The sequence below is a fragment of the Onychomys torridus genome, chromosome 13 (genome assembly GCF_903995425.1).
Source record: "Onychomys torridus chromosome 13, mOncTor1.1, whole genome shotgun sequence".
In the NCBI taxonomy this organism is placed as follows: Eukaryota; Metazoa; Chordata; class Mammalia; order Rodentia; family Cricetidae; genus Onychomys; species Onychomys torridus.
Genome location: NC_050455.1, coordinates 53,817,757 through 53,834,424, shown reverse-complemented (window position 1 = coordinate 53,834,424; position 16,668 = coordinate 53,817,757). Strand labels below are relative to the sequence as shown.

Genomic DNA, 16,668 nt, shown 5'->3' with positions numbered 1-16,668 from the left:
GTGAGCCAGCCCCAAAGTTGTGAGCATGGGAGAGCTGTTCCCATTACTCATATGTCTTGAAGTGGCATGGGCGGAGGAGAGACACCCGCCCCTCCCATACATCAACGCCTGAGGTGGGAGAGCTGTCCCTGCCCCTCATCAGCTACATCTCTCAGGAGGGCAGGCCTTGCGCCTCGCCTGGGCAACACAGTAGAGCTGGTCCTGAAGGTGTAAGTGTGGGAGAACTGACCCTAAGGATGTGAAAGCGGGAGAACTGGCCCATCACCTTGCTCTTTGCTGCAAAGGGTGAACTAGCCATGGCAATGCTAGAAAGCTCACCCTGGTGTCGAGGACAGGGAATCTCTGTGTAGACAAGCCAGCCTGGTCTACAAAGTGAGTCCTAGGGCAGCCAGGTCTTGAAAAAAAAAAACAAAAGCAAAAGAACATAGATGCAAAAAATTCTTAATACTTGCAAACCGAATCCAAGAACACATCAAAAAGATCATCCACCGTGATCAAGGAGGCTTCATTCCAGAGATGCAGGGATGGTTCAACATACTCAAAGCAATAAATGTGATCCACCATATAAACAGACAGAAAGACAAAAACCACATGATCATCTCATTAGATGCAGAAAAAAATCTTTGACAAAATCCAACACCCCTTCATGATAAGGGTCCTGTGACACCACAGAGGGAAAGCATGCTTTAGGAAACAACGCTTAGTTGGCAATAATAACTGATTCAAATGGGAGAGTAGCAGATGGTACTTGACTTTGCTGCCAATATCAGCCAGCAAGCCATATCTTAAATGATGTAGTTGATTTGAGGGCTAAATTTGGTCCTGTTTGTTCCAGGGACCAAAAGTGCTTGTCATCAGCAGCTCAAGATGATCGATTCCCAGGTGCCTTCCTTCTCTGAGAGAGGAGGCTGCAGACTGCAGTCCTCACTGCCTGGTGGGAATCTTATCCCCTTTCCCTCCTCCACAGCGCAGTCTGGTGCTGTTGTGGCTCTATGTGAGAGGAGACTTGTCAAGCAAAGCTGGACTACTGAGACTAGAAGCTGAGAAATTTCATGCAAACCACAGCTTACCTGGAAAGTAAAAGAGATAACAGCAGACTTGGTGTATGAGGCAGAAGGGGGAGCCCCTATTCCCTCAAACAAGAGCTACTAGAACAGTCTGAAAACCACTGGACTCCACTGTGAGGTCAAGCATGTGAACGAGAAAGTGAGAAGGGCTACAAAGCTCTTACTTAATGTGGGAAGAGAGTGGATGATGCTGAGGTCAGATAACAACATCAGAACAGTATGTTGCAGATTGTTACAGATTATCATCAACCTTTAGAGAGAGACACACACACGCTCTTTGCAATTCAGAAAGGAACATTCTATATAACATCTGGAGGAGTAAAACTCAAATTTACAAACCTACTTTAAAGATGGGATGGTTTGAATGAGAACGGACCCAATAGGCTCACATATTTGAATGCTTGATCAGCAGTTGGTGGAACTGTTTGGGAAGGACTAGGAGGTGTGGCTTTGTGGGAGGAGGTGTGTCACTAGGGGAGGGCTTTGATGTTTCAAAAGCCCATACTATTCCCAGTTAGCTCTCTCTTGACTCCAAATTTCAGATAAGGATGTAAGTTCTCAGCTACTGCCTCAGCACCATGCTGACCCACTGCCATTCTCCCCACCATGGTGGTCATGGACTCACTCTCTGAAACTGTGAGCCCCCCATTAAACTCTTGTATAAGTTGCCTTGATTGTAGTGTTTCTTCAAAGCAATAGAAAAGTACCTAACATGTTTTAAAAATATATTTATCAGAACAGGCTTCTCCACTGAACAGACCATGTCAACATCATATTAGGCCAAATCCTTCAGGGATTTTTTTTTTTTTTTTTTGAGACAAGATTTCTCTGTGTAACCCTAGCTGTCTTGGAACTCAATCTGTATATCAGGCTGGTCTCAAACTCACAGAGGTCCACCTGCCTCTGCCTCTCACACCTCATATATATATTTGATATTTTGAGACAGGGTTTCTCTGTGTAGCTTTGGTGACTGTCCTGGATCTCGCTTTGTAGACCAGACTGGCTTCGAACTCACAGAGATCCCCCTATCTCTGCATCCCAAGTGCTGGGATTAAAGGCATGTGCCACCACCACCTGGCTTCTTCATGATATTTTTAATGTGACCTGTGGTTTTCATCTGAGAGATGGCAGATTATTTTCTTCTCTGAACATTTTAGTATTAAAGAATTTTTCTTGGGCTGGGGTAATGGCTTGCTTTGTAAAGTGCTTGCTGTACAAACATGGACCTGAGTTTGGACACCCCAGACCCATGTAGAACCCCAGAACTGGGTAGGCAGATAGGAGGATTCCCAGGGCTCACTGGCCAGTTAATCTTGCAGAATTGGTGAATCCTAGTTTCAGTAAGCGACACTGTCTAAAAGTAGGGGCTGGGGAGATGGCTCAGTAGTTATGAGCACATAATATTCTTGCAGTGGACCCAAGTTCAATTCTTAGTGTTATTGGATGGCTCAAAAAATGCACTCAACTCTAGCTCCTGGGGATCAATACTCTATTCTGATCTTGGAGGGCACCTATATTCATGTACATACACGTGTACACACACACACACACACACACACACACACACACACACGGGGTGGGGTGAGGAGGGAGGGAAGGAGGGAAAGTATTCTCATTGAAGACTGAACTAGTGAGACACTGTTAAAAAATGTTTTCAGAAAGCTGTGCACGGTGGCGCATGCCTTTAATCCCACCCAGCACTTGGGAGGCAGAGGCAGGTGGATCTCTCTGAGTTTGAGGTCAGCCTGGTCTACATAAGGAGTTCCAGGAGAGCCAGGACTAGAGAGCCCCTTTCTCAAAAAATCAAACCAAAAAAAGAAGAAAAAGAAAAAAAAAAAAAAGAAAGAAGTTATCTGAAGCGTTTTCCTGTTGTGGTTAGAGAACCCCAAGACCTAGCACGTGAGGTCTCCTAATTAAAGACATCATTTCTGCTGCTGTCAAAAGACAACAATTTCTTGCAGACTTCAAAAGTAGTTTTGTTACTTTTGTCTCTTAGACATAAAAGTCTCTATTTTTTTCTTCATCAGGTATGAGTACCCGATGGAACACAGCTTTTGCATTGATTTACAGTCACTGCAACTCCTTCCCCATCTTCTGTAACAGCAAAAACATCGCTGTGGTCTAGTTTTGAGTCATCCGAGGTACACGAACATCTCAAGTTAGCCCGACAATCAGTTTCTTCATCTAGAAGTACAAGGCTGCTTAAGGTTAAATGAGGCTGAATAGAAAACGCTCATCTCAGCATACAGAAAGTGATGCTATTCATTGCTTTCAAGCCCAGCAACTTAATGGAGAATACTCACTTGCTGTTTTTTACTGCTTACAATGCTCAAACCTGATGAAAAAAAAATGTGTAGGTAGGACCAGATTTATGTTGGTTTGATGGTGCTGTGTCTCAGACCCAGGGCTTTGGGGGTGCTAGCAAGCACCCACCCCTGACTGAGCTATACCCTCAGCCCAGCTTTACTCATACTGTAACATGAATTAGAAACAAACACCTCTGTAATTCATGACATGAAAATATGCGTGCTGCACCAGTACTCATATGTAAGAGGATGTTTACAGAAGATAAAAACACGTCCTCAGAAGAAACTTGTCAAAATTGGGCATCTTTACATAATGGCATTCATCTATATTTCAAAGTTACACAACAGTTGTTCAGGATGTACACTTTGGAAAACATAGACAAGCAAACAAAAAATATAATCACAATGCAGATAAACTATTATGCTATTCTGGGTTGGTACTCAGAACATGTAATACATTAATAACTGGTCATATCAAATCTGCACTTCTGTTTTTACAAAGTGATTTTGGAGTGAATAAAATTCAACTGTAACTGATTCTTATTTTTTAATTACTCAATTTCATTTACTTTTTTTTTGAGACAAGGTTTGTGTGTCTAGTCCTGGCTGTCCTATAATTCACTATGTAGAGATCCACCTGCCTCTGCCCCGTGTGCTGGGATTAAAGGCATGCATCCCTATGTCTGGCTTTAATTTAAAATGTATGTGTATGGGTGTTTTACATGCATGTATGTCTGTGCATGCCTAGTGCTTTTGGAGGCCAGAAAAGGGCATTATATCCCGTGGAACTGGAGCTCCAGACAGTTGTGAGTCAACCTGTGGGTACTGAGAATCGAACTGAGTCCTTTGGAAGTGCAGCCAGTGGTGCTCTGAGCCCTCTCTCCAGCCTGTGCAACTTATTTTTGCTGTACATTCCCAATCTCATGAAAATCCTTCCCAGACTATACTCTACTTGTATAGGTACAGTTGCGAGAACATCAAACTTGATCCTTTTGAAAAGACTGGTAGTTTTTAGTTTTGCTTGAGTTATCTCTCTCTCTCTAGAGCATAGGCTTCTGAAACTCAACCATGTAGCTCAGGCTGGTCTCCCACTTGGGGCAACCTTGTTTCAGCCTGAATGCTGAATTATCAGTGTTGTCAGTAGGAGCCTCACCATTTGCCCCAACAGCGGCATTTTATAGGAATAGCTTCATTGAGCACTGCCAACTCTGTGAAGGACTTTAGGCCCTCTGATGTTAGCCCGTCATTTGCGGCTGTAGAGAGAAAATAGTAGTCACCATCCAGGAGAAATGAAGCCTCTTCATGAGTAAAGCCAAAGCTTGTGTCTGGGGTACTCAAGTTTTTTCACTGCCACCAAGTTGGAAAAGACAGTATGCACTTACACATCATTCTCATGCTTCAGATGTATTTTTCTGTACCAATAGTTTGTCCATAAGAGAAATATGTCATGTAGTGGTTGGATGTAAAAATTTAAAATATTCTTTAGTTAGACCTGGATAAAACTCATAGTATCAAAATATGAATTAAAACATTGGGGTTACCAACCCTCACCACAGGCCAGGGTGAACCGACTCTAAGGACATGCACATAGGGGAGCTGACTCCATTCATCCCCTTGCCTGAGGTGGGTGGCCCCAGGGGTCTGGACTAACCAGCTTGGCTACCATCCAGGCCCACAGCTGGGCCTTGGGTTGGCCCACCCTAGCATCTACCCCATCTAGGACCTGGGGGAGCTGGTGAAGGGACTCGTCCTGTGGAACGGCACCTGCAAGATCTCCAAGACATGTGGAAGCCATGGGATATGCCAAAGGAGTTCTGGTGAGGATCCAGTGATGAGGGTGTACCAGAAACCAGAGGCCTTGAACCAGAGCAGTGACTCACTGCAATGAACACTAAAGCTGATGGGACAAAGAGGTATACTAGATGGCACACTGAAGCCTCCACTGCCACCAGAATGAATGAAGAGGTGTTGGAGAAGCAGAGATTATTTTGTTGCAGTGGTTTTGGTTTTTGTTTTTTTTTTAATTTTCTTTTGGTTCTTGCTTTTGCTCACTTGCTTGCATACTTTGTTTCCTTATGTGGGGGGGATGTGGCAGGAGTGAGGGGAGGAAATGGGGGACCAGGAGGTGAATAGAATTGGGGCACATGTGAAACTCCCAAAGAGTCAATAAAGCAAAAAGAGAAAAATGTTGGGGTGAACTTGAGAAATGGGGTTAACTACAGAGTGGAATATATACACAAATCTCTCACCCACCAGTCCCACAGCTGCTCAGACCCAACCAAGTAAACACACAGAGACCTGTATTGTCTACAAACTGTATGGCCGTGGCAGGCTTCTTGTTATCTACTTCTTCTATCTCAAATTAACCCATTTCTACTAATTTATACTTTGCCACGTGGCTTGTGGCTTACCGGTACCTTACATCTCCCTTGTCATGGTGGCAGCTGGCAGTGTCTCTCTGCTTCAGCCTTCTACTTCCCAGAATTCTCTTCTCTGCTTGTCCCGCCTATACTTCCTGTCTGGCTACTGGCCAATCAGTGTTTTATTTATTAACCAATCAGAGCAACACATTTGACATACAGAACATCTCACAGCAAACACCTTACGGTATTTTACTTATTTTCCTTTTTCAATTTTTTTGGGAGACAGACTCCTTATATATTCCTGACTGGTTTGGTACTATGTATTTCAGGTTGACATCAACTTTACACTAATCCTGCCTCAACCTCCTAACAGCTAGGATTACAGGAATACATCAGAACACTGCCTTATTCCTGATCAGAATTCAGCATTCAATCTATTACCTTTAAATATTTTTTCAGGTTGAAGGCCTCCTTTTGCTCAGTTTGTTATCACAAAAGGATGTTAGGTTTTAGTGTCTTTTTTTCTACTTATCAGATGGACACACATGATCATGTATTTGTGTCCTTATTGATTTGCTATAACCACCCCCCAAAAATGTGTAGACATGTGTAGACCAGTGAAAACTTGGAGCCATCCAGTACTCGTGTTTCCAGCTGAGGTCTAACAGGGCAATGCTCTGTCTTCTTGCTTCAGCTCTTTCAGCTGATAAAAGGATGGGGATGGGGTAAGGTAGGTCAGTATGCTATGCTATGGGACAAGCTGGACAGGAAGTGAATTCCAACTATGGTCCCTTAGTGGGGCAGCCTCACTGAATACTTCTGAACCTCATTTTTATTTTTGTAAAATCAAATCTAAGGTGGTGTGTACAGTGACTTTCTAGAACATAGCTACTATGAAAAGTAAAACCTCAACTGCATATTAGCCTAATTGAATTTTGGACATTAAACCAACTTTGAGTTCTTGGGATCTTCCGTGATAAGGCTGGCCTTGAACTCACAGATATCCAACCTGGCTCTGCCTCCCAAGTGCTGGGATTAAAGGCATGCACCACCACCACCCAGCATGTGATAAGGTTTAATACTGCTAGATTTAGTTTGGCAGTATTTAATGATTTGGTGTTTGTATGTACAACAGATGCTGGTTTGCAGTTTTGCTGTGATGCTCTGGGCTTGAGAGAACGTGGGACATGTTTTGTATTTCAGGAAGATCTGCAAAGAAAGGTGTTGCTAATTTTAACGTCTGTTAGAACTGAACTGTGTTGGCATCTGCTTGAAGGATTTTCTTTGTCGGGACTCTTGTGATTACTAATCTTTTTGTTACCAGTTACCTTGTTATTTCAAGTTGCTTTTAAGTCTGCTTGTAGGTCAAATAGAAACGATAGGCTATTATCTCCTGTAGCTTTTGAAGTTAAACAAGGAAACAAGGAAGCCACTTTCAATGATTGGAAAATTCAGCAGCCATCAGAACTATCCAGTCTAATCTCTATTCTTAACCTCTACTGTAGCTTTAAACATAAACATTTTATCACTTCCTTGTTTTTCATGAACTTATGAACAAGAAATTTCAGTCTGTTCCACATAAAATTTATATACAAGCCTCTTGACTAACACTTGAAGCAAAATCTTGTAATCACATAATCATAAGCAGTTCTCGGGGTTATAAACAGCTCTTTCTCCCTCTCCCTCTCTCCTTATGTACACAAACAATTCCTATCTGAGAAACTGCAGAAAAGGAAGTGTGGAGTAGGAAACCACTGGAATAGAAATTTGAGCCTAGAACTGAGACTTCAGTTCTGCTTCAATGCAAGACAGTTTGCCTCGATCTATTTTCCCATTGATAAAAGGAAGTTGTTAAATCTGGTGATTGAAAAGATTCTTTCTGGGGCTGGAGTGATGGCTTAGTGATTAAGAGCACTTGCCAGTCTTTTATTTTTTATTTATTTATTTATTTTTGAAACAGGGTTTCTCCATGTAGCCTTGGCTGTCCTGGAACTCGATTTGTAGACCATGCTACAGAGATCTGCGGGCCTGTGCTTCCCAAGTGCTGGGACTGACTACAGGTGTGTGCCACCACCACCTGGTGAGAACTTGGTATTCTTGCAGAGGACACAAGTTAAGTTCCCAGTATTCCCAGTGAGTGGCTCACACTTGTCTGTAATTCTAGTTCTGGGGATCTTATGCCTTCTTCTAGTCTCCATGACAACACGTATATATTCAGGCCCCCACACTTACACATAAAAGAACTCTGAAAAAAGAAAGGGTTCTTTTTTTGGTGCCAACAATATAATTCAATCTTTAGTAATGCCATTCTTACCACTTTTCTGAGTGGTCAAAATGAAAATATTTGGTACACATACACATACACTCTAACAATTCATCTTCCTTTCCAGTAATGATGATTAAGCCCGGGGCCTTCCACCTCTTAGCTGAACACTGTACCATTGAGCTATATTCACAGGCCTGATACTTCATGCTTTTAGAACAAAGTCTTAAAATGAGACGAAAACAAGAGATAGTCTGGTTAAATAATGTAATTCTTTTTTTTTTCCTTTTTTTTTTTTTTTTTTTTTAAATCTTTCCAGACAGGGTTTCTCTGAGTAGCCCTGGCTGTCCTGGAACTCAGTCTGTAGCCCAGGCTGGCCTCACACTCTAAGATCCACCTGCCTCTGCCTCCTGAGTGCTGGGATAAAAAGTGTTGCCACCACCACCACCTAGCTTAAATAATGTAACTCTGGTACCTCACACTCCTGAGAGCCTGCCATAAAAACCTGTTGCCAGTTTTCTTTCTATACATATACGTTTGCCTTTTCACCACACCGCATAGTATGTAAGTGATAGTTCATGTGAAAGTACTGGAATTACTCTAGTTTTTACAAACCTGAGGTCAGTTTTCAGAAATCATAAGCCTGTCAGAAAAACTGAATGGCATCTCATCAGTTGTCTCTACCGGCACGTTACTTCTCCCAAACTGGCAGGAGTACTGGTGGGCGGGATGACTTGAAATAAACGTATGTGGAGTCCGGCTGCAGTGACACCTGTCTGGTGGTAGGTCACTGTCTGAATGACCAAGATGTGAATGGTACATGTCATGGAATGAGTCCTGAGATGAGTGAAAACACCCTGCCCCCCCTGGGGTAGGCGTGGAGCTGTGATAAGGCTCATCGGGCATACGACAAGCTTGAAAGCAAGTCTTCCGGCCCAGTCCTCGATGCATGTCTAACTTGGCTATAAGAGGCTTCCCAACATTCACCTCCTGCTTCTCCTCCACAGTGTCCTCCAGTCCCGAATACTGATAGGATAAACAGACTGTGAAGATCAGGTGCTCCTACAAGTGAAAAGAGGTTTGTCATGTTTATTAACTGTGGAACCTTAAAGAACCACTCCCGTACCCACAACAAAGCCCCACTCAGCTTCCTCTCTGAGGTTCCTTTCCAATACCCTACAGCAAACAGGCGGCTGCATCATTTACTATCTATCTGCTACCAGAGTTTCAGTTCTTACTAAAATAAGCTGCAAAACCAGAGATTTCCCATTTCTGATGCCCTGTGAGAGGCATTTTCCATGCAGTGAGACACTGGAATTTCACCCTTCCCCAGAACCAGAAATAGGGTCCTTTAATGTCAAAATCATCTACTTTACAAGGACATTAAAAGCCCTAGCTGCTTTACCATATTATTAGATAGGAACTCAATCAGATAATGGGAGGAGAGCTGAAGTAAACTAGATATAAACAAAAAATAATAGTCTCTTGTCTGCATAACAAGTGTCCATTCCTTTGCCTAAGTTTTACTACACTGTAACCATGTAGCTAAGAAAAAAAGTGAAAATTTTTTTTTTTTTTGGGGGGCAAGGATATGCTTATATTAGAAAGCTTAACAGTACAGAACCAGTTTCTTATTTGTCAGTCAACAAGAAATGGAATAAAAAGCAATTCCAATTTTAATTTGCTATATGTTTTGTGGAAAGTGACAATAAAGAAATCATGACTCAAAATGTATCACATATCCACTATGTACCTAACTTCTCAACAGGCCAGTGTCAGGGACAGAATTGAATGCCAGATGTATCCCTGGGAAGACCCACTGTAGACTGGTTATTGCTGCTCCAATTTAATATCCCATTGAAGTGGCTCATCCACAGACTATCCCAATCAGGTTCAGTTGCACAGCTTTTTCACTGTGGCTACAAACAGGAAAAGTAGTGACCTTCAGTTTTTGTAGTGAACTGAGTCTGGTGTAGAGGCAATGCTTGGGCAGCTCTCTTGACACTAAATAACTGCCCGTCTCTTCAGGAGTTCCCTTATTTGCATGTTTTGGATCAATATCTAGGTCCTATAAAAAAACACAAATCAGTGAAGGTCAATGATACAATCAATGGAAGTTATAACATTGTCTATAACATAAAATACCCTCATAGATACTGTTCTCTCATTAGCACTGGCTTGAATAGGTAATCCCTTATCCAGGACTAAAGAAACATGGAAACAATCTTCTAAGGCTGCAAGCTGCCATAGGAATTCTGGACTCTATACATTTAAAAAGTAGTTACATTAAAAACATTTGAAGTTATTTCTGAAAGGATGGTTGCCTTTTAAACTACTCTTGAAACGCTTTGTAACCTGTTCAGTTTCCTTTCCAGTCCTATTATTTAACTCCTTGATTTTATTTTGATTATCATTTTGGGAAGGTGCAGGGAGATCCATATGCTTAGAATATTTAGAAAGAATAAATGAGCAAGATAAAAATTAGCTCCTCTCCTTTTCTTTTAGAAGCAACCCTCTAGTGAAGGACCGGAGGGGTTCTGCTCCTCCAGAGGGAAGCCCATGGTCTTCTCTGGCCCATCACCCAGGAGGCCTACCCTATACACTGTAGCTGGGACTGCACCCCATGCTACATACTTTCATGCTACATACTTTGTTCTCACACAAGCTATGTCTTCCATGAATCCTCTGTAAGTAATAACAATGATATTTAGGATTTCTTTTTCTCTTAGTCCTTGCTTATTTAATTTGTCACACGTACATAGGGAAAAAATAGTTATATACTTTTTTTTAAAAAAAAACTAATCCAAAGTGATAACAGAACTAAATGTGTGGAAAAAACTGATTTTTGTTCTTATGGCTACCATAGTTTGACAAGTCAGTCCTTTTTTGAAAAATACTTATTTTTTATTTATGTATATGGATGTGTGCCTGGCTGAGTATATGTATATCACATACATAAGGGTACCTGTGAAGGCCAGAGGATGTTGGATACTCTGGAACTTTAGTTACAGGTGGTTGTGAGCTAGCTAATGTGGGTACTGAACCCTGGTCCTCTGCAAGAGCAGTAAGTGCCCATAACCTCTGAGCCATCGCTCCAGTTCCAGCAGTAAATTTTATGTTGTAATAAACACTTATACTGTACTCAAGTTTTTAAAATAAAGTTACTCAGCTGGGCAGTGGTGACCCACACCTTTAATCCCAGCATTGGGAGGCAGAGGCAGGTGGAACAAAGTGAGTTTCAGAACAGCCAGGGCTACTCAGAGAAACCCTGTCTCGAAAAACCAAACATAAACAAATAAATAAGTACATAAAGTTATTCATGGCATTTACACACACACACACACACACACACACACACACACACACACACACACACAGACCTTGTATATATAATATTCCATTCTTCTCACATTTAAAATTCTATTTAGAGGATAAGATACTGCAGACATCCTTCCTGAGTGAACTTTGGACACTTCTGAATCTGACAAACTTAAGGTATTGTGGCAGTTATTAAACATGATGATCAGTGTTACACAAGTAAGCACACAGAAGAACATAGACTTCCTTTTCACTCACCATTGAATTTTAATTTATTATTTAAGTGACTTTGCTGTGGATATTGCTCTGTGTAAATAAAGTTCTGATTGGCCAGTGGCTAGGCAGGAAGTATAGGCGGGACAAGAGAGGAGAGAATTGTGGGAAGTAGGAGACTGGGGAGAGACACTGCCAGCCGCCACCACGAAAAGCCACATGTAAAGACACTGGTAAGCCACAAGCCATGTGGCAAAGTATAGACTAACAGAAATGGGTTAATTTAAGATAGAAGAAGTAGATAACAAGAAGCCTGCCACAGCCATACAGTTTCTTAACAATCTAAGTTTCTGTGTGCTTTCTTTGTTGGGTCTGAGCGACTATGGGACTGGCGGGTAAGAGAGATTTGTCCTGACTGGGCCAGGCAGAAAGACTCCAACTACATGACTTCTTTTTTCTTTTGGTGCTGGGGCTAGAACATAGGGCCTTACACATCTGTTCCTAAGCTATAGCCTCATCTCAAAGTTTAGTCTTTAATAAATGAGAACATATCATTCTATTTTAAATAAAAGAAACGAGACTTACAAGAGGGAAATCAGTAACATAGGCATCACACATTATTATCTCAGGTGGTTTGTGCACTATACTTGTGTAGATTATCATGACATTCGAGAACTCTGCGGCAAATCCTAATTGAATATGAACACCACATTGAAATTTAAGGCACATACTTTCTGGAAGTTCTGGAAAAGAACAATAAAAACAACATATAAAAATATCATTTAAAGAGTGCTTAGCAAATTTTCTGATGGATAGCAAATATCTGCATGGGGCAGTATATGGTTAAAACTTTTGCTTAAAAATATTATATAATGTTACTGCTGAAACATATGCACACAATTAGACCAAAAGCCAAACTTTTGCCATCTGCATATACAGTTTTCCTAGTGGTAATAAAAATATACATAGATTTTTATTGATGACTCAATCTTTATGACAAGAATTTGTGTGGTGTGGTGTGGTATGGTGTGAAGGATAAAGCCCACAGGGTCTTGCACATTTTAGGTAAGCTCTCTACTATTACACTAAAACCTCTTACTAAAACAAGAATTTTACAAAATATATCACCAAGTGGCTAAGATAATTTGGTAAGTAGTCATTCAGCTACTCCTGAATAACTATAGTATTTTTGGGTTTTGATATTTTTCATTTTCATCTTTTTTCCAAGACAGGGTTTCTTTGTCTGTCCTAGAACTAGCTCTGTAGACCAGGCTGGCCTTGAACTCACAGAGATCCACCTGTCTCTGCCTCCTGAATGCTGGGATTAAAGGTGGGCGCCACCACCACCCAGCTTGATATTTTTCTATCAGCCAATATTTCATATATTTAGGATTCATTCAGGATCATGGGAAGAGCTATTAGATGTCACTTACATATGCAACCATATTGTCTGTAACTGACACAAAATATAAATACACTAAAACAGAATTATTTTTTGAGTGTGTGGGATCGAAAAATAAAATAAATGATTTTAAGTATATATTTCTCTCTGGTTTTTGAGATAGGGTGATAGGTTCTGGGTAGCCCAGACTGACCTGGAACTCCTTAACTAGCCCAGGCTAGCCTTTAACTTTCAACTCTCCTTCCTGCCTCAGGCTCTCAAGGCTGGATTGCAGCTGTGCACCACCATATCTAGTTTGGTATTGTCTGATGAAAGGTTATCTTCTGTCGAGCTAATTTAATTTTAATTTTGTGGTGTGGTGCTAGGACCCTAACCTGAGGACTCATGTATGCCAGGCAAATACTTAACTACTGAGCTATGCCCTATCCCTTAATGTTTACCTTTACCACTATAGTTTTGTTTTGTGTGTGTATCTATCTATCTATCTATCTATCTATCTATCTATCTATCTATCTAGATATATATATACACACACACACACAAAAAAAAAAATACATATACATATATATATATGTGGAAAAGACATTCAATTTTAATTGTTTGTGCAATTATCTAGAAGATGATGGATTTATAGTTCTTTACCCTTTAATGTGCTCTAACATGATAATTTGCCAAAAATTACAACTTCCGAGAACAAAGATTTTTTAAAAAGAAGTTCAAGAAACACATTATTTTTCGATCTTTCTTATGAAAAAAGACTCAGAGTAGATGCTTGGGGAATTTCACAGAAAACCCTTTCCTGCAGGCAATACTTGAAGCTGTTTTTACTACACCATATAAAACCACTAGAAGGTTGTCAAGGTGCAGATCTGACCTCTCTCCATCTTCTTTCTCTGTCTTTGCCACTCTACCCTACTGAGTGAGAGTCTCGGATCGCAGGACAGCAGCAGCTGTGAGCATGCTGTCTGCACAGGTGAACTTGTGGGTGATATCTACAACCCTAGGAGACAGAGCTGAGTGCACGGTGAATCCAGACCTGCCTGGCTCCTGACAACTGTACATTTCAGAAGTCACAGTATGGAGAAGTCAAAGGCTTGCCTGCATCCCACATACATAAAAATTTAACTCAGAAAGAATTAAACATGATTATTTAAGTTTTGGAGTTCTAAGCCAGCTTAGGCTACATAATGAGGTCTTTCTCAAAAGACACAAACAAAAATAAATTAAATTTGTCTTCACTAATAGTAAAATAATGAACTAGATAATTTGGTATTTTTAGCATAAACCAACATAATATATACAACTGAAATATTTTGGACTTGCCTACTAGGTGAACACTTACTTTTTTTGTTTTGTTTTGTTTTTTTCAAGACAGGGTTTCTCTGTGTAGTTTTGGTGCCTGTCCTGGATCTTGCTTTGTAGACCAGCCTGGCTTTGAACTCACAGAAATCCACCTGGCTCTGCCTCCTGAGTGCTGGGATTAAAGGCATGCGCCACTGCCACCCAGTGAACACTTAGTTTTGAGGTAGCATCTTGCCATGGATCTAGACTGGCCATGAACTCATGATCTTTCTGCCCCAGCCTTTCAAGTGCTGGGGTACAGGCACACACCACTATCTGCCACCTACCCCACCCCAATTTCACTGTAAAACTCAGGAGAAAACTCTTTAGTCAGGATAAAAAAAGACTTATGATTTTAAAAATAAGTTTATACCTGGGCATGGTGGCACACACCTTTAATCTCAACACCCAGGAAACAGAGGTAAGTGGGTCTCTTTGAGTTTGAGGCCAGCCTGGTCCACATAGTGAGTTCCAGGACAGGCAGGGCTACATAAGAGAGACCCTGTTTCAAAAAGCATTGCAAAATGAACAAACAAAAAACAAAATAAATAGTAAGTTTATGCTGTAAAGCTCTCAGAAGAAACAGACTTGAGCTTACCATGCGCCTTGGCCCACTGTAGATTCCGTACTAGGGACTCTGCGGAGCAAGCTGTTCCCTGGATTGGATCAGTAAGTGCCCTTTTTTCAGACAAGCTGCTTCGAATCTCTAGAGCTTGTTTGCCCTTGGTAAGGTGACACTTCCCCATATCTGAAAGACAAGAGGGTAAACACTTTTTAAAGACTGATTCTTTTATCTAAAATATTCAGTCAGGTTGTAGTCTCAGTACCACCTGTAACAAACATTTACTCAGTGCCTACTACGTACCAAGCATGGGGAAGAAGCAGTGCGGTCAGCAAACACATAAAAACACTGACCTGAAAGCGTGCTTCCTAATTATTAGTTATGGTTTTCTGAGACAGGGGCTCATATTGCATGTGCTAACAACCTCAACCTCACCACGTCGCTAAGGCTGGACACACACTGGTGTCAGTACCACAAGTGGCTCAGCGTGCTTCCTTTTGAAGGGATGCCACAGTAGCTTTACGTCTGTACACTGCTGAGAAACATTTTCAGTAGAAAGTCAGACGACAGCACATACATGGGAAAACTGAAAATGAAAAGCCCCATTTTCTTCAACTACCTCTATTTTTAAACAGGAAGCAGTTGGTTAAAGCCACCTTCCTAGCCTAAGCACCACCGTTTCCTTGCCCCCAGCTTGAAGTAACCATTACTCAGCTAATGGTTAACAAATATCATCACATAGTACTTGTAAATAGTCCGTTAACATTTTAGCTTTGAGTTTAACAAAAATGATATAAGCATGTTGTTGTAGTTTTATTTTTATCCAACATGGGCAGACTTTTGTATATTTGTATTCACCAATTTAAATTTAAAATCTATCATATATTTGGTATGAGTAAATGGTAATTTACTGATTCTACTTCTGTTTTTTTTTTTTTTTTTTGTTGTTTTTGTTTTTTGTTTTTTGGTTTTTGTTTTTTTTTTCCAAGACAGGGTTTCTTTATGTAGCTCTGGCTGTCCTGGAACTCTCTCTGAAGACCAGGATGGTCTGAAACTCAAGAGATCCCACTACCTGTGCCAACCGAGTGCTGGGATTAAAGGTGTGCACCACCATCAGCAGCCTACTTTTATATACTATACTATGAATTGTTAATAAATAGTAAACCTAAGATAGGGGTGATGGTTTGCTCCTGTAATCTCAAATTAAACATAGATCAGTATGTTGGGATCAAGGACTATATGTTAAAGATTCTTGTTGGTTAAGAAGCAAAGATATACAAAGAACTTAAAAAAAAAAAGATGAAAAAGAAACAGGAAGATTTAACCAAATAGAAAAACTGGATGGCTAAAAATAGTTAAAACTTCAGGTATGGTGGTACATTCCTGTAATCCTAGCATTGGGATTTTGAGTTTCCAGAGGAGTTTGAGTTTCAGGCCAGCCTCAACTACATAGAGAAACTGCTTGAAAACAACAAAACCAACCCATCAACCACCACAAACGAAAACCAAAAAAGGTAAATGAATTAAAATTCTTAGTTTCAAGAAAAGATCATCATTTTGCATTAAAAATCTATTACCTGATGACAGACCGTGGTGGCACATGCCTTTAATCCCAGCACTCGGGAGACAGAGCCAGGTGGATCTCTGTGAGTTTGAGGCCAGCCTGGTCTACAGAGCGAGATCCAGGAAAGGTGCCAAAGCTACACAGAGAAACCCTGTCTCGAAAACAAAACAAACAAAAAATCTGCTACTTGTTGCCTCTACAAGTTATAGCCAAAGCAGAATGACATGAAACGGTTGGAAATAAATGTTTAACAAATAGCATACAGTCAG

The 16,668-nt window shown here is 40.9% G+C and overlaps 1 protein-coding gene across 4 annotated transcripts in view; it reads right to left on the bottom strand.

Moving 5' to 3' along the window:
* Positions 1–4,216: 4,216 nt before the first annotated feature.
* The window catches only part of Malt1 (MALT1 paracaspase), a 57,610-nt gene continuing 45,158 nt past the window's right edge, over positions 4,217–16,668 (bottom strand). For 3 of the 4 annotated variants that reach the window (XM_036205272.1, XM_036205274.1, XM_036205275.1), the window contains 4 exons: positions 14,872–15,021; positions 12,116–12,273; positions 9,942–10,067; positions 8,410–9,061 (listed from right to left, as the gene is read on the bottom strand). In XM_036205272.1, the coding sequence (XP_036061165.1) occupies positions 8,621–9,061; positions 9,942–10,067; positions 12,116–12,273; positions 14,872–15,021 (875 nt within the window). In that variant the 3' untranslated portion in view covers positions 8,410–8,620. Of the gene's footprint in view, positions 4,627–8,409; positions 9,062–9,941; positions 10,068–12,115; positions 12,274–14,871; positions 15,022–16,668 lie in introns of those variants that run through there. The other variant, XM_036205273.1, reaches the window with a different exon arrangement.